The 18597-nt window shown below is 46.4% G+C and overlaps 1 protein-coding gene across 10 annotated transcripts in view; it reads left to right on the forward strand.

The window, feature by feature from the left end:
• ZFAND6 (zinc finger AN1-type containing 6) overlaps positions 1-18597 on the forward strand; it is a 40286-nt gene that overhangs the window by 20649 nt on the left and 1040 nt on the right. For 2 of the 10 annotated variants that reach the window (XM_036277802.1, XM_036277800.1), the window contains exons 1-6: positions 6583-6718; positions 7213-7416; positions 7579-7749; positions 9194-9362; positions 10198-10298; positions 16553-16666. In XM_036277802.1, coding sequence (XP_036133695.1) covers positions 7410-7416; positions 7579-7749; positions 9194-9362; positions 10198-10298; positions 16553-16666 — 562 coding nt within the window. In that variant the 5' untranslated portion in view covers positions 6583-6718; positions 7213-7409. Of the gene's footprint in view, positions 1-6582; positions 6719-7212; positions 7417-7578; positions 7750-9193; positions 9363-10197; positions 10299-16552; positions 16667-18147; positions 18192-18597 lie in introns of those variants that run through there. The other 8 variants (XM_036277807.1, XM_036277805.1, XM_036277808.1 and 5 more) reach the window with 5 other exon arrangements.

An 18597-nucleotide genomic window follows, 5' to 3' on the forward strand; every position in this document is an offset into this window, starting at 1 on the left:
AGCCTCTTGCCTTGCTGAGTACTTGACTATAGGCCTTGTGCTGCCAGGGCCAGGGCCAGGGCCATTCCATCTCTGCATTCAGCCGCGGACTGGAAGGGACAGAAGCTGTGCCGTTACAGAGGTCACATTTCAGTAGAGGGAAGGTAGGCTACGTGAGTGTAATTTAATAAGAAATTAAGGTTGAGATAAGTGAGGAAGGAAAACATACCAGGCAGACACAAACTGTCGGTTTCTGGAATATAGATATCTTCTAGGTTCAATTATTGAATGATTGTTTAATTTTTAAGACACCATGGATTTACTTAGTCTTGGTGAGCAAAAACCAGTGCTAAATAGAGGTGTCGTTTCTCTCCTTGTGGCTACAGCTCTCCACATGAACCCTACCTGGGGGTACAGATGTGGATGAAGCCTGCCTTCCTCATCCTTTCCCCGTTAGGTGATGAAAGCACACTCAACCAAGCAGATGAGACTTAGCAAGAGCAAGTAATAGTTAAAGTTCACATTCAGCTCTGGGTGGGAGAATCCCACAGTTCACAGTACTGTACTTGAGTCCTCTGTCTACCCAGCCTCCCCCTTCTCTCGCAAAAGGCATTTCTTTGGTCATCCAGAGGTTAGCACGTTTTCAGTGCTCACTGTTTTTGTTCAGCACGTGAGCTGAGACTTGTTGTTGTTTGGCCAGGGGGGATCAAATGTGACATTTTGTGATGTGAAAACTCTGTGAAGTTTGGATTTTCCTGACCATCTAGATGGTTACATTGGATCCCAGCAGCCACGTTCCTTTGTTCATCGTTGTCTGTAGCTGCCTCTGTGCGACTACAGCCGTCCAGTGGGAGCAGCCGCGACTCTGGCCCGTGAAGCCTGAAGTACTTCCTGCGTGGTCATCTACAGAGAGCTTGCCAGCCCTGATGTAGACAAGGGTGGGCAGAAGGCAGCACACGAGGGCCCCCACCGATGGGAATGCCGGCCCAAGTCTCTCTCAAACCTGTCTCTTCCCTGCAAACAGTGCAGTGGCCCGTTGTTGTGACTTGTCGCATACCAGTCACTGAAAACTTTCCTTAGAGCAGTAACGGGGAGTGAGGTTTATGTTGTATGTTGGAAATGAGTAATTAATCCTGTGCTGGGAAAGAAATGCAGTATCCCAAAGGTGTTACTTTCTTGTTAGCCAGACTCCTCATGCCTGTCTGCCGCCCAGCCCGAGGAGCCGCAGGAAGGAGCCTGACCTGGGGACCGGGGACTGGGGACCGCTGTGCAGAGAACAGCAGAGCACCTCAGCTCAGTAGCGCAGGCCCTCCCGCCTCACGCTTCTGTCAGCGTGTGCTTGGAACTGGGAAATTACTCTTGCCACCAGGAAACACCCTATTTACTCAACACCTACGCCAGGATGAGAATTCCTCTTTTGATCAATTATGATTAAAAAAACAAAAAAATTAAAGCAGGATATACCATAAGTTCTTTGTCCTTTTCTGGGATATCCATCTGATACAGTTATAAAAATCAGCCAATTCTGCGTGGTTGGAAAAGGCGGAGGTGAAGGAACACTGGTCATACCACCTTGTGCCCTCGGTACGGGTTCAGAGTTGGGTGTCCATTCTTATTTAACTCAACAGATTGTGTGAATTTTTTTCTTCTCCCAAAATGAATAGTAAAGATTCCAGATTGAAAAGGTCATAGGTGATAACCTCGGGACTAGAAACCGATGCTTTGAGAGTGGTCAGGCCCCTGAAAGCAGAGCTTCAGCTGGAGAAGGAGGCCCGGGGGGTCCTCGCCGGTGGGTGTGGCTCTGGAGGTGAGCCCACTGTTGTCAGGTCTCGCCGTTTTTCAAGAGAAGCTGGAACTCTGCAAATCTTATGTGACGTGCCCCAATTGAAGATTGGTATTGCTCGGCCAGTGTGGCTCAGTGGATTGAGTACATCCCATGGACTGAGAGGTCCCGGTTTGATTCCCAGTCAGGGCACATGCACAGGTAGGGGGTGTGCAGGAGGCAGCCGGTTGGTTTCTCTCTCTCTCTCAAAAATCAATAAAAAACATTAAGGTTGAATAATAAATGAATGAAATTTTGAATTCTCTTTAAATAAAAAGAATAAGAATTGATGAATGTTCACAAAGTTACAGAATGGACTTTGAAAGTCACTATCTATATTTTTTAGATAAAGATCTAGCTGCTCACTACAGATGTGACCTTGGACAAGTTATTAAGTCTCTTTGAATATCAGTTTCCTCTTTTTTAAAATGGGCATATCATCACAGAACTTACATGCATGTATACATGAACAGTGGACATGGACAACAAAGCTGGGGACAGGGCAGGGAGGGAGGGGGACGGGGATGGGGGAATCAGTGGGGGGAAAAGGAGAAACATCTGTAATAAAAATAAATTAATGAATTAATAAAAAATTAAATAAATAAATAAAATGGGCATATCACTAGCACCAATACCATAGGATTCTAAAGAGAATTAAATAAGATAATATAAATAAAACCAAACAGTTCTTGGCCCATGTAAGCTCTGAATAACTCAAGTACTGTCTGAGAGGGTAGAAAGGGTAATGGCTTTCACTTTTAATTACGAGTGTTAAGAGTCAGAAGGCACATTTTATGAATTCTCTGCAATTCATAGACTTTCTAAAAAATTATACCATGCTAATTAATTTTTTTTTCTATCTGGTAATCTCATTCTTTACCTCCCTGGAATGGTAGCTTTGTAACCCCACAGTGGGGCAGCTCAGGAACCGCTCTCCTTTCCTTGTCCTCCCTCTTTTCCTGCGCCCCGACGGATGCATGTGTCTCACTACGGAAAAGGCAGTGGCGGGGAGGCAGGCTTCTGCTCCCTGCACAGCCGCCCCAGCTGTGGCACTGCACAGTCACGTGACTAAGGGCCGTCTGCTCCCTGCACAGCTGCCCCAGCTGTGGCACTGCACAGTCACGTAACTAAGGGACTTCTGGGCCCTGCACAGCTGCCCCAGCTGTGGCGCTGCACAGTCACGTGACTAAGGGACGTCTGTGCTTTTGGTCTTCTGAATCTCCATGGAAAGGTACATTTTGAGGCCTAAAGATGAATAAATGAGATTGATTCGCCCTGGCCAGTTTGGCTGAGCAGTTGAGTGTCAACCTGCGGACCAGAGAGTCCCGGGTTCGGTTCCCGCTAGGGGAATGTACCACACACACCCCTACCCCCTTATATTCCGTTTTAAGTAAGTTGTGAAATCCTTTGTGCTTTTTAATCTGCTAGGATAGTAGATTTTTATAAGAAAGCTTTCGACTTGAAAATCATTGTTAACTTGCTGCTGCGCAGGGCAGTTGGCTTTGGGAAATTGCCCGATTAACTGGCTCTCAGTTTAGATCTTACTGTTCAAAAGCAGGTATTGTGACCTGCCACGGCTTGGTGGTCGTATTGTACTTTTAATTTGCGACTATTCACACAAGGTTTACCAGAAGTAGAATGTTTGTCTTCTCTGGGTGCATGCGATTGCAGCCATGTGCTGAAGCACCAGTCGGGAGAGTCCTCTAGTGCTTGCATCATGTTAATGCCACTGCCCGGCCTAGAGTGGTTGCTGATTTAGAACAGTGTTTCTCAGTCTTTTTCTCTTTAATACCCTCCTAAGAAGCCTTTTTAAACAATTGTTCCTAATTGGACTCCCACCTCTATAGAATTTGGATTTTGCAGATACACTGTATCTATTGTATGTCTGTGTGTCTGTGTCTTGTGCATAGAGAGCACAGTCTCTGTGTGCTCCCCCAGGGGACCGCCGTGTGTCCCTGTGGCGGCACCGCCCGCCTGGAGAGCGCGCGGAGCAAGCCGAGGCTCCTCCAAGCCTCCGCGCGGCCTTCCCGCGCTCTGACGCCATCGGGCCCGACGCGCTTCCAGCCGCGTGGGTCGGATCTAGCAGCACTTGTCACAGTGCAGATGGGAGCTGAGGAAAATTACAGACTATTTAATAATCAAAAAATCTTTATGAAAAATAACCATTCCTCCCACTCCTAAGTGGTTCAGTGAGGAAAGCGGCACTGTTGGTGTCTCTGCCGGCCTCTTGGAGGTCTGGCTCCGTCGCAGACACCATTCAGCCTGCTGCAGCGCTGCAGAGGAGCCCGTGTTGCGCCGTGGTCCTTGGAAGGGGGAGTGTGGCAAGAGCCTTCGGATAACAGAGGCTGTTCTTCTCTGGTGTGACACTCGAATAGTTTGTGGTTTCCGAAAGGGCTACATGCACTGTCCATTCTCAGACTCCATAAAAACTTTTTGTTCTGCTCGAAATTCATTGGTCTGTCTTTCCCTTTGAATAGGTCTTTTTATTCATGAATAATTTTGGACCCTGGTACATTGGTTACTTGAAAAATACTGGTTCCCTGACTTAACGCTGATCTTCCATCCGTTGATAATAGTACCAACTACTCACGTGCCATTAATATCACCACTGGTCTTAGCAGAAACTGTCTAAAAATTGGAGGTACTTGTCAAGATAATGTTCACTTAAATGTACTTGGCCATAAGTACTATTGGTTGTTTTTCTACAAGTGACAGGTTCACTTTGTTCATTTCTGAAAAAATGTCTGCCATATACTCAAATCTGAATAATGCCAGTTTGTCAGTCTTCCTTGAAATAAAAACATGTTCCATGAAGATGACTTGGTCAGCTTACAACTCGAACAGCTGCACAGGTGGGTTTTCTTCAGACAGGCGTCGCGTAGACGCGCTCTGAGTGCTGCCCGATCTGTCCCATGCAAGACGTGTGTGTCAGGGCTGTGACTTAAGAAAGCGAACTTTGTGTGAGTGTCGCGGTGCAGACTCCACTGGTGCTCCACCTGGTGCATCGCCCGGAGGGTCCTGGGCCAGGCGCCAGGCGTCCTGCCGACCGTTGCTTTCGTGCCATCACCACCGTGACAGGCAGTACAGCCTGGCATTAGTGTGGAAGCAGTTTGCCCGTCTCGGGGTCCGTGGTGCACACTTGGGCAGCCACTGCCACAGAGCCTGGACTTCAGAGCCAGACGGCCTGTGCTGAGGCCCAGTACCGCCACTTGCTGGCTGCATACGTGACCTTGAGCAACTGCCCTGCCCCCAGACCAGACAGACACTGCCCCTCAGGAGCACAGGCCCCAGTCAAGAGACGTTTGTCAGGAGCTCTTCTACCTCATCATCGTTACTTCTTTTAAAATCTGACATCTGTATTCACAGAACTGTAGGGGAGGGGAGCCCAAAGTAGTATATATATAGTTCAGAGTAGCAGAGATTGGATCCTGAAATGACTTGCCATCATGGAGTAAGAATGGTGTTTGTCAAAATCCCAGCCTGGCTGGTGTGGCTCAGTGGATTGAGCACTGTCCCATGGACCGAGAGGTCCCAGTTTGATTCCCAGTCAGGGCACATGCCTGGGTCACAGGCTCAATCCCTAGTAGGCGTGCAGGAGGCAGCCAATCGATGTATTGCTTTCACATCGATGTTCTTATCTCTTTCTTTCTCTCTTCTTCTCTAAAAAGTCAATTAACATTTTTTTAAAATCCCAAATTATTCTTAGGCTAAAGGTCTAGATATTCGCAACAGTATCACGACATTTCTTTTTAAAGGCACATAATAAGCTTGCTGCTTTGTTTTGTAATCCAGGCCAGTGCATGGTGGCTCCTGGTTCCGAAACCCCGTGAGATCCCCCCGCAGCCGTCTGCTCCGACGCACGGGGGGTCTGTTGATGGTGTGACTGCTTTCCCTCCTCGTCTGTCAGGTCAGGGCTGCAGTGGCAGAGCCTGCCCTCTGTTTGCCAAGATCCTTGAACATAGGCTCATCTTAAATGTGCATATACCTTTGTTCCATTTGGGAGCTCTTAAATAAGGGCCTGTTACCACCGTCTGTCATGTTCTTCATGCCAAAGGGCCACTTGCTGTATGAGAGAAACGGCACGTGGGATTCTTGCGTCTGCCCCAGTTGATGAGTGCCTTCGTGTGGTTCCCAAGCAGTTCCTCTGTCCTGAGCGTTTTTAATTTTTAAACACTTTAAGAAAAATGTGTTCCCCATGAGGCAAGTAGTATCTTCATTTAAGAGGATTTTAGCCCTGGCCGGTTTGGCTCAGCGGTTAGAGTGTCGGCCTGCGGTCCAGAGAGACGCGGGTTCGGTTCCCGCTGAGGGCACGTGCCTCGGTTGCAGTTTGTCCCTGGCCCTGGTCGGTCGTGAGGGTGGCAACCACTCGATGTGTCCCTTTCACATCGATGTTTCTCTCTCTCTCTCTGTTCCTCTCCCCCCCCCCCACTCTACATGAACAACAACAACAAAAAAAAAGTGGAAAAATGTCCTCGGGTGAGGATAAAAAAAAAAAAAGAGGATTTTAAAAGTACAGTACAGGAAAGTTTACCATTCGCTTTGCTATTCTTGATATGGCATTTTTCATCCTTTTTGATGATAATTTGATGCCCTTTATATCCTGATTGGCAACATTGTATGTACATTTCACACAGTGCTTGTTTTTTGTTTTTGTTTTTCTGATCATACCCTAATTATTCTGTTGAAGACCTCTATAGGGGAATGAGTAGTTCAAAGAGCACTCTTATTTAGAGAGGGGGGGGGAGAGACAGACAGACAGACATCTGTTGCTTCCTGTACAGGAATTGAACCCACAACCTAGGTATGTGCCCTGACCAGGAATCGAACCCGAGACCTTCTGGTGCACGGGACGACGCTCCAACCAACTGAGCCACACCGGCCAGGGCTCAAAGAGCCATCTTTTGCAGGACTTTTAAGGTGAATTGCGAAATTTCTTCTCAAAAAGATTGAACTAGTTTCTCATTTCAGCAGCATTCTGCCCATTTTTCCATATCTTTACCAGCATTGATAATATTAAATGTTTTTAAATTTTTTATTATTTAATTCTTACCAGAGGATATTTTTTCATTGATTTTCAGATAGAGTAGCGGGGAGCGGGGGGGCGTGGGGAGAGAGAGAAACATTGATGTGAGAGAGATACATCAGTTGGCTGCCTCCCGCACAACCCCGACCAGGGCCGGGGATCAAACTGCAGCCAGGGTACGTGCCCTTGACTGGAATCGAACCCATGACTCTTTGGTCCGCAGGCTGCTGCTCTAACCACAGACCCAAACCAGCCAGGGCTATTAAATGCTTTTTAAACATAAGAAATTATATAAGCTAAAACATGAACTTGGGCCAAAGTTTAAATATTTAGAGATTAATAATATAACATAGCAAAATTTACAATGTACTTTATTTCTTATTACTAGGAGTCCAAAGTGAACTAGACTTAAAGGGTTTTCCCTAACATCTGATCGTGTGGAATCTTCTAGAGAGAAACCTTTCTCTAGGAATTCTTCATATTCTCTCTGGACTGCCGGCCGACGCTCTAACCCTGAGCCAAACCGGCCGGGCTCTTCATACTCTCTAAGCTGGTACCGACCTGCTTGTGTAGAGTAGCTTAGCAATGAAAGTTGAGTTTGTATCCTTTTAATTTTTTTTTTTTTTTTTTTTTTGCCTTACATAGAGGGGTTCTGAGGGGAGTATATGTGGGTTTTTCTTTAGCATGCAAAGTAAATTTGGGTAATGTATGATTGCAGTGTGTTAATTGTTTGCTAAATCTTTGTAAATTTCAGGTGTGCAACAGAGGAACATGGCTCAAGAAACTAATCACAGCCAAGTGCCTATGCTGTGTTCCACTGGCTGCGGATTCTATGGGAACCCTCGCACGAATGGCATGTGCTCGGTGTGCTATAAAGAACACCTTCAACGGCAGAACAGCAGCAGTGGCAGAATAAGCCCACCTGGTAAGTAGTTCTGCCAAAACCAGTATTCGGAATTGAAATGCACTTGGATCAAGCAGTGTACCCAGTACCCTTTTCTGCTCTCACATTGTACTGATTTTACTGTGTTCATATCACTCAGATGTCTCAGTACATATCGTGGTTTTCAGTGGTAGGGAAACCGGAATACGAGTGTCCTTACCCACTGAAAATAACTACCTAGATCCATTCCGTAGTCTTGCTTGCTGTGCTACAGAACTCCATTATCTTACTGAAATAGAGGCGTACTTCAGGTATACATAGCTACCTTGGAAAGTAAGGTAAGGGAGTGAGGGCTACCAGAGGGCCTTGGTTCTTAGATCTTGGGTGACCTCTGAAGTCAAAACAGTTGCACGAGGAAAGATCACATGATGGAGAACCACAGCGGACCAGAGAAAGTCTGACTCCATTAGGAAGGAGAGGCGTGGCCGTGCGACTCTGAGTGAAGGGTGTCCCGCCCCACACACGAGTCCTCTGTGCCTTTTTGAGTCAGAGGTTCTCCTGGAGTTGAGGTGCGAGAAGGATCACGAGGGTTCCAAGCATCAACTTCACAAAAGCAAGGTGTTGCTGGTACTCGACCTAGGATGGTCCTTGTGTGGTTAATGCCTGAGCGTGTAGGTTTCTGTGCTTAGTGAACATGCAGGCTGGTGCTTAGCTCATTTGAAATTGTGTATGGAGTCGCTCTCGTCACTGCTTCATGATGAAGCCTGATGCTAACACCATTTATTCAGAACTCTCCTTTTTAAATTAATCCTCACTCGAGGATGTATTTCCACTGATTTTTTTTTTTTTTTTTAAGATAGTGATAGAGTGAAAGGGAAGGAGGGGGTGGAGAGAGAGAGGGAGACATCGATTGGTTGCCTCCAGAACAACCCTGATGACCAGGGCCGGGGATTGAACCTGTAACCTAGGTACGTGCCCTTGACTGGGAATAGAACCCATGACCCTTGGGTCAGCAGGCCAATGCTCTAAACTGCTGAGCCAAGCCAGCCAGGGCTCCAATTTTTCTTAAGGCTAAGATCAAGTCAATATAAAGTACTGTTTTTGTAATTAAATCATCATCTGTATTTCTGTCTCATGAAGAACAGGAAGAATAATGTAACCTAATAGGGTGAGCATATACTTTAATTCTGAACCTAGGTTTGCCTTACTACCAAATTATCTTTCATTGTAAATATCTCATTGCTGCACTGGGGCTTAGAAGGTGTTTGTCAGGTTCAGGGTCTAGTGATGTTTGGTCCTGAGAATAGGAGTTTAGTTTATTAATATAGACAGTGTGCGTATGGTTTCCCTCATGGTTAAAAATCAACATTTTTATTTAAAACTAGTATTGAAAAAATTTGAATTAAATCTAATGACCCAGCATATTCTATAGTAAAACAAAGTTCATGTGCTATATTTTCTGGAAAACTGATCTTGATTTTTTTAGATAAGGTGCTGAACTGCCCAGAGTGCACAGTCACTAATGTGAAATGTGGTGCCGTTACAGCGACTTCCGTCAGTAGTCTGTCCGACTCTTTACCAGTTCAGTGCACAGAGGGCAGCGTCCCAGAGGCTCCGTCAGCACTGGACTCCACATCCTCGTCTCTGCAGCCAAGGTGCGGTGTGTGCTGGATGGGGAGGGCACCTCGGAGAAGGGAGGCTGCTCCACAGGCGGTCGGGCCTGGGAAGGGCAGTCCAGGGGCTGACCTTGCGTCTGCTCGCTGTTGTTACTGACTAGTTAGGCAGGGCTCGTTTTGGTTTTGGTTTTTATATTGAGGTGGGGTCGGGGAGGTGGTCTTAAGTCCCAGGTTTCCTTTTTAGACAGCTTTTCCTTTACTCTTCCTGAGTCAGTTCTGACCCACCCCTAAGTCCCTTTGACGCATGCTAGTTCTTCTGACGATAGTCTAACTCCACAAGTATTAGTTTTCATATTTGTGAAATAGTCTTAACTCTCTCTGTTTATTCATGATGTGATACTCATATTTATTTGTATTGTAGTGTATTTGTTTTTTAAAAAAAACTTCAAAGTCACCTCATTTAGAAACCTGAGAATACAAAATATTTGTTTCATTTTTATTCTGTTAGGAACTCTGTAGTTTCTTTCTCCAGTTCGTGACAGGAGATGTTCAGTTCCATTTTGCCAGCACATCGTTTACAGCTTCGGATTAGGGTTTCTTACATGTGTCTTTATCAGGCTAGTTTTTGTTAAGTGAATTCACACACAGAGGACACACACTGCTGCTTTATTTCCAAAGCAGTAAACTTCTGGTCCAAATTAGTCTCCAGTTTCAAAGCTCTGTGGTTATGTTTAAGTTATAAAAAGTATTTTTGTATTAATTCTTGTCTTAATGATCTACTTAGATATGTTGAACTCTTCCTTATTATATTCCTTTAGTTACTATTCATACGTAGAGATGATATTTTAAAATCTGAATATTTTTGCTTTTCTAGTCCTGTTTCAAATCAGTCACTTTTATCAGAATCTGTAGCACCCTCCCAAGTGGACAGTACACCTGTGGACAAAGCAACACCTGAAACAGAAGACCTGCAAGGTTTGCATATGAACAGCCTCTGTCTTGTCACTACTTAACCTTTGAATAGTGCAGGTCAGGCACGGTCCTAGTGCACGTGTTCCTTAAGTCACCTGCCTGAAATGCATACTTTTGTGTTTCTTTTCTTTACAAGCAGAATGTTATATTCTCAAGTGTTTAATTGAGTGAAACATGGGGAACCATTTCCATTTCCCTCTTAGGTGTGATTATGTCATCAGCATAAACTTCGGTGCTTCAAATTTTATTTAGTTTCAGAAATAGGTTCAAATGAATGCGGGTAGTGGTATATTATCATTTGCTAGTATTTCAGCCAGTTTAATCTAAATCTTTGTCCTCTTCAAGCAAACTGGGGCTGCTGGTTTGAGAAGAGTCTTGTTTCTGACTCAGATTTTCTAAGAGACTATCTAACTTGACTGGGAGTCACGCTCTGTCCCCTTCTGTGCTCAACACGAAGTCAGTGGGGAGATGGGATTCGGGGGACGGGCAGTGGGGGCAGCAGGCCCGAGCGGCCCCTTCAGGCAGGTGTGCCGGAACCAAGCTGGGCCGGCCCTTTAGGGCCCGGTTACGGAAAAGCCTAATGCTGCCTGGTTCTTTCTTTTTCAGTCCTCACCTGAGGGCACTTTTTGCATTTATCTTCAGATAGAGCGGGAGGGGGGGGAGAGAGAGAGAGAGAAACGGCGAGTGGCTGCCACCCACACAGCCCAACTGGGGCCCCGGGGACAAGCTGCAACCGAGGTACGTGCCCTTAGCGGGAACCGAACCTGGGACTCTGGTCCGCGGGCTGACGCCCTAACCACTGAGCAAACTGTCCAGGGTGCTACTTGGTTTTTTCTAATCGATGGTCAGGGAAGAGAGCTGTTTTGAAGCTTGTTTTTTCGTTTAAGACAATGTCACGCTTTAAGAAGATTCATTTAACAGTTTCAGCCCCCAGATGGCTGCTGATAGGAACTGACCTCATCTGTGAGCTGCTCAGTCCAGGACGGCGGCCCAGCCTCACGGGCTGTCGCGCTTTCGCAATGGGGCTAATCTGAAATGAGATACTTATTTAGTACGTATGTATTTGCTAGTGACACTGTGAGTTTAATATAGGCGCTGGGTTTTAAAGATTTAGCACACAAAAAAATATGAAGTATTTTGTTAATACATTTCATATTGATTACATTTTTAAATAATACATATTTTTTTTAATGTTTTTATTGATTGTCTTAGAGAGAGGAAGGGAGAGAGAGAAAGAAACATAGATGAGACAGAGAGTATCGATCAGCTGCCTCCTGCATGCCCTTCACTGAGGATCAAGCCTGAAACCTGGGCATGTGCCCTGACTGGGAATTGAACCAGGACCTCTCAGTCCATGAGACAACACTCAATCCACTGAGCCACCTCGGCCAGGCTGATTTTTAGTTTTTTTGTTTTGTTTTTTTTAATCCTCACCCGAGGACATTTTTCCATTTTTTGTACAGATAGAGTGGGAGGGAGAGAGAGGAAGAGATAGAGAGAGAGAAACATCGATGTGAAGGAACACATCGAGTGGCTGCCACCTGCACGACCAACCAGGGCCGGGGCCAAACTGCAACCGAAGTACGTGCCCCTAGCGGGAACCGAACCCGGGTCTCTCCGGACCGCAGGCCGACGCTCTAACCGCTGAGCCAAACCGGCCAGGGCTGATTTTTAGTTTTTAACGTGGCTGCTAGAAAATAGAAAATTAAAAATGTGACTCTGTTATTTCTTTTGGACCCTGATACCATACAAGCATACTTTTATCTTAAATATTTAAAATCTTCTCATTTTGTAAAGCATTTTTGAAGTAGGAGTAAATGAAAGATTGTTTGGTCTATCCCCTCGTGTTGCATGTAAGAAAGGGCAGTCCAGAGAAGGGACATGGTGCTGCCCCAGGGGTGCTGACAGAGGGGCTTGCGCAGCCAGTGTCTGTGGGCAGTCCAGAGAGGGGACAGGGTGCTGCCCCAGGGGTGCTGACAGAGGAGCTTGTGCAGCCAGTGTCTGTGGACAGTCCAGAGAGGGGACATGGTGCTGCCCCAGGGGTGCTGACAGAGGAGCTTGGGCAGCCAGTGTCTGTGGGCAGTCCAGAGAAGGGACATGGTGCTGCCCCAGGGGTGCTGACAGAGGGGCTTGCGCAGCCAGTGTCTGTGGGCAGTCCAGAGAAGGGACATGGTGCTGCCCCAGGGGTGCTGACAGAGGGGCTTGCGCAGCTAGTGCCTGTTGAGCAGCTGCTCTGGGTCGGCTGGGTGGCCGGTCTGAGCAGCACAGGCCCCGCCCACAGTGCTCAGTTCCATCCTCCTGAGGAGGCTCATCAGGCGCCTGGAGGACGCAGACATTGTATCTACTGTGCGTGATGTTTGCAGTAGCTACTGATGGCATCTGTTCAGCTTCATTTAGCATCGTGTGCGTGAGTGTGCCCCAGAGCTGTGCTAAGTGTTGTGTTGCTCGTTGTCACATCTGTGTACTTCTCCCCTCCTCCCCAGCAGAGGGCCTTGTTCCTCTTGATTGTGGTCCTCCGTATGGGTTGTTAAACTTATTTTCCCTGCCTGGTGCTTTTTGAAGTACATTGGAAGTATTGGCCAGTAGACTTTGTCTAGTTGAGATTCCCATTAAAAATTAAATTAGCAAGTGCAGTTTGTTTCGCAAACGTGATGTCCTTGCAGAGGCCTCCCAAATGGACCTTTAGGACCTGTGGCTGCTACACAGGCAGCGCCCTTGTTGATCATTAACAAGCAGGTGAGCTCCTCCCAGTGCTCACTCCAGGGTATGAAGAACTGCCTGTTCCGAGGCACTGCGCTTGTTTGGGCTTCAGGTTCGATAAGAGGGTGGTCCTTTGGCTTTTCGTCCACGGTTTGGCTCCTCTAAGGGGTTGAATTGTTCATTTTACGAAACATAGGTCAGGCATGCTCTGGTCTTAAATCTCACGTAGAAACTGAGGAACAGGGTAATTTCTGGGAATCAGAGCTCTCAGAGTGCTCTGTCATCTTGCCCACGCATTCATTTGGTGACTGTTTCAGTGCAGGCCACCAGCCACTAGTGTCTGATGAGCTGCAGTTCCTTTAGTCTTGTGAGGATACGGTGGACGTCAGTCGGCCTCACACTGGAGCCCTAGCTTTCAAGCGTTTAGATGGCCTACTGATCTAGAACTTGAAAGGTTGTGCCCTACCTCAGTTAAAGAGAAACCACTTAAATCTCTAGGATTAGCCCTGTGAAATGCCTCCGTATGCCCAGCAGATAGCTGTGTCTTCTTACTTCTCCATTTCCAGGCACCGTTCAAAGTTTGTGTCTCAGTAGACAAACCCATTCTGTTAAAAATGTGATCTGGCCCTGGCTGGCTTGGCTCAGCGGTTAGAGCGTCAGCCTGCGGACCAGAGAGTCCCAGGTTCGGTTCCCGCTAAGGGCATGTACCTTGGTTGCAGTTTGTCCCCGTCCCCGTTGGGGTCATGTGGGTGGCAACCAGTCAGTGTCTCTCTCTCATGTTGATATTTCTCCTCTGTCTCTTTCCCCCTCTCTCCCTCCTTCTCTATCCGAAGATAAATGCAAATATGTCCTCGGGTGAGGATAAAAGAATAAAAAATAAAAACGTGATCTGCGGTACTGGTGGTACTGCCCTTAATGCATTATTTATATTCATGTATTTGAGTGTGATTGGCACAAGTTAGATGTTATGGCTCACAGCTTTCAAAGACAATACATATAACAGATTCTGTTCAGGTTGCAAGTAAAAACTTTTCTGAGCTCTTTGCACAGAGCCCAACCTTACCTGGAACTTTTTGGGCTGAGGGTACGACCGCAGACAAGACCTGCAGCCCCGTCCCTGTGGAGCTGACAGTCAGGGATGCTTGGCTGGTGGAAGTGCAGGGTTTTACGTGTCTCTCTCCTGTTTCGAAATTAAAACGTCTAGATTTGTAGAACTCTCTCTCGTCCAGCTTCTGAATTGTCTAGGTGCAGTGCTCACACTGTCGAGTTCTCTGTTCGTGCAGCTCACCTGTTCGTGGGGCTTTGCCCTTCATCACATTGTGGTAAAATAATGAGATGATGGGTTAATGTGAGCAGGTTAGAATTTATTACATCAAGTGTTTGAGCAGCTACTATGTGTAGTTCACTGTGGTGGGTGCTAGAGATTCAAATGGAATAAGATACTGCTCCTCTTTTCAGTGGGCTCACGCCGCAGATGGGGAAATGGTCCCGTAGATGCAGTGGGTACGGCGTCCAGTCAGTCAGTTCGGCAGGTGTTGCCGAGTGCCTGCCGCGTGGTGGAAGCCCCAAAGACAGGATGAAAGAATGGGCTCTTGCCCTGGCAGAGGTCACATCAGGCCATGTAATGTCAGATAGGCAGTTATAGCAGTGGGGGAAGTACTACTGGGGTGCACAGTGGGGTTTCCTAGTCTAAGTTGTGGGGAGGGACAGAGTAAGAGTTGACAGCTTAAACAAGACAAGCACATCAGAGTTAGCCAGGGAGAGAAAAGGACAAGGGTGTGGAAGAAGTGTCCCATAGGAAGGACAGCTTTACAGAGACCCAGAGATAGGAGAGAATCCAGCATGTTCGGGGAAATGGCAGTCAGTGTCCTTCAGCATGGCTGGAGCATGGCACATCGAGGAGGAAAGATGCAGGATGAGGCTGGAAGAAGAAGGATGAGAAAAATCCTGAAGAGCCTAGGCATCCGCCTGGGGCTGTGGGAAGTCAGAGAATGTGCACATTGGAGGGCATGTGGTCAGACTGCGACTTCAGGCAGACGGCTGGATGCAGCGTGTGAAGTATGGGTGGAAGGAGGGGCTCATGTGCATTGCCCAGGGTTGGGTGGGGGCTGTTAAGGGTAATCAGAGGGAAAGTCGCAGAGAACTGAGTCGGGGGTTTCCTGGGGGGCCCATGCTTGAGCTCAACCTTAGGAACAAGAAGACAGCCTTGGCCGGGAAGCTCAGTTGGTTAGAGCGTCGTCCTGATACCAAGGTTGGGGGGTTCGGTTCCCAGTCAGGGCACGTACAAGAGTCAACCAATGAATGCATAAGTAAGTGGAGAAAGGGGGCCTCTAGTACACTGCTGGTGGGAATGGTGCAGCCACTACGGAAACCAATAGGGTGTTTCCTCAAAAAATTAAAAATTGAACTGTTATTTGATCCAGTGATTCCACTTCTAGGAATATATACTAAGAAGCCTGATACATCAGTCAGGAAGACTATATGCACTCTTATGTTCATAGCAGCACTATGTACAATAGCTAAGATCTGGAAACAGCCCAAATGTTCATCAGTAGACGAATGGATAAAACAGCTGTGGTACATGTACACAATGGAGTACTATGCAGCTGTAAGAAAGAAAGATCTCATATCCTTTGAGACAACGTGGAAGGACCTGGAGAGTATTATGCTAAGCGAAAGAAGTCAATCAGAGAAAGACAAATACCACGTGATCTCACTTATTTGTGGAATATAATGAACAAAAAAAGCTGACGAACAAAACAGACCCAGAGACATAGAAAGGAGTATGGTTCAGATGGACAAACCTCAGAGGAGAGGGGCGGGGGAAGGGGTGAGATAAACCAAAGGATTTACAAGCATGTGTTCGAAATCAGTAGACATGGACAACAATGCTTGGGGGGGGGGGGGGAGAAACATCTGTAACAAAAATAAATTTTAAAAAAAGTGGAACAGCAAATCCGTGGTTCTCGCTCGCTCTCTCTAACTCCCCTCTCCTTCCCTTATTCCCTCCCCCACCCTTTCCCTTCTTTTCTCTCTTTAAAATCAATAAATAAAATTTAAAAAGAAAATGACAACCTAGATGAAATGAGGGTTTTATGTGAAACATTCCAAAAATTTTAAGCATGCTTAGTATTCCACTGAGTGTTGGTGTTAGCCTGTTTTCCCCCTGAGAAATCTACATGGCTCTGACCCCAGCTGTATTTAGAAGTTTTCATATGGCCATTTTCTTAACACTTGCATAGGATACCCAGGTAGTGTTCGGATGTGTGTAAGTACACAATTATTACGAAACTCAGAAAATACAACACTTTCTAGAGTCACTGTGAACATGTCAGTATAATATTCTGCATGTATGTACATACATTACATACATACCAACATACATTTAACAAAAAAGGTCACATTATATAAGCTACTTTGTAACTTAATGTGAGTGTTTTTTCATAAATAAATTTCTCAGTGATCCTCTGAGTAAACAGGCCCGTGGGGGTGGGGACAACCACCCCCCAGATGTCACCTACTGCACGACTGAATGGTACCACCTTCCTGTCTCTCAGCTTCAGTGTCCGGTACCGCACAGCAGCCATCTGAAGAGCAAAGCAAGTCTCCTGAAAAACCAAAACAGAAAAAGAACCGCTGTTTCATGTGCAGGAAGAAAGTGGGACTTACTGGTAAGGGTTCAAATCAAATAGTTCCAACCTGAGCCTGATTTCAAAATATGCCCGGCTTGCTAGAACTGGCTTCAGGTGAGCGTGTTTCTGTTCCCATGAGACGTGCTCAGCTCCACAGTCTTCTTCAGGAACTAAAAGTAGATTTAATAATATGCCTTAAAGTGAGATGAATAGTTTTCTTTTAAAAAGAATTGTTCATCTGAGTTGGAGAGTGTTGGACGAGTCAGGTCATGTGCCAGCTGCTGTGCAAGGGCAGAGGTGTGCTCCCGCCTCACGGAGCCGGAAGTTGTGTCTGAGAGAACCTTACGCCCTGGCGAGCTGCGAGGCTCTTTGCGTGCAGGGCTCGTCACAGGTGGCCGTGAGGTTCCCTGAGTTAGTGCACACACGGCGAGTGTTCCCACGCTGCCACGCCGCGACCAACCGGTACCGGCTGACTACTGTGACGGGTGGCGTTGTTCATCCGTTGGAAAGTGGACGGAAAGGGTTCAGGATGCTACTTGGGTGTTTAGCAAAGAAAGCACACTAAGTGCAATCAGATTGATTGGTTTGGGAATTTGTGGGTGGGAGTGATTCGTTTACATAAAAGGAATAGAGGCCCACAAAGGCAGAGTGTTTTAGCTGGGATTTGAAAGATGAGCAGGACTTGCAACGGATAGAAAAGGGCATTTCAGCCTGAATAGCGTGAAGGAAAACTCAGAAGGGAAACAACGGAGCACGTTGGGGGACCAGGAATGGGGAAGACTGCTGCGGGCACGGAGTACGTGAGGGTCAGACAGAAGCAGACATCAGGCTAATGCTGTGGATGGGGGTGAATTTGGGAGGAGCGGTTGAGCTGTACTAGTGACCGTTTATTGTCTACGATGTGGCAGGCATTGAGCTGAGAGAAGAGTACATAAGATACTGAGTAAATTATATTTTGGGAAGGTTTCTCCTGGCTAAGTAACAGGTTGGAAGTAAAGAGGAAAGGAGGTTTCAGTTGTTGTCAGAGATGTTTAAGACTGGCCCATCCAAACATGAACAGATGAGACATTGGAAAATACATATATTTAGTATCAACAACAGCCTTTCTAAAAATCAGAAACCGAGACTTTATGATTGGAGGGCTGAGAATTAATATTCTTGTCCAGTCCGTCAGTCTGGGGTTATTGTTGGCTTCACTTTTCATTCGTTATTAGGAAGTTACAGAATGTGTACTGAAGGTTACAAAAATGTGGTAAAGGAAGTTTACATCAAATGTCAGTGTTTAAAATACTTATTTTCCTGTTTTCATTTCCAGTAATTCTGCCACACCATAAAATCCTCATTTTGGGGGGCTGGACCGGTTTTGTGTAAAGACTGTCCACCCTCCTTAGGTTTCTGTTGGCTTCAACTCTGGACACTTTCCTGAACTAAATAGCATCTGTTGCATGTTTACTAGTTGTTAAGCACTTAATGCATTCCTCATTTAATCCTTACTGTAACTTATTATTCCACAATTACAGATGCAGAAACTGAGGCTCAGAGAGGCTAATTTGCCTACGTTAGTAAGTAGATTCATGCTCAGGCAACCTCTAACTCTAGCCCCTGTGGTCTCGATCACTCAGCAGAGTGCAGTCCACCTTTCCATGGAGGTTGGCCAGGGGAACGCAGCTGGGGTGGGTGCTGCGTTGCTTGTTGGCAGTTCTGTCAAAGGGGTCATTTCATCTTTCTTAGTTTAACTTTAAGATTGCTTTCTGACAGTATGCCTCCTTTCACATTGTAGTGTTTAGATTTGAGAACTGTTTCACATTTTCAATTTAGTGATCTGTTTTTGATAGGCAGTATTGTGGCCATGTCACACATCAGGAAACTAGCTCGGAGAAGTGGTTATGACTGTCAGCTAGTGAATTTTGAGGATGTTCTTGGGTTGTGAAACTGCTTGTTTATAATGATGGTTTAGATTGTTGCCCTAA

This window comes from Molossus molossus, unplaced genomic scaffold (genome assembly GCF_014108415.1).
Source record: "Molossus molossus isolate mMolMol1 unplaced genomic scaffold, mMolMol1.p scaffold_m16_p_24, whole genome shotgun sequence".
Lineage (NCBI taxonomy): Eukaryota > Metazoa > Chordata > Mammalia > Chiroptera > Molossidae > Molossus > Molossus molossus.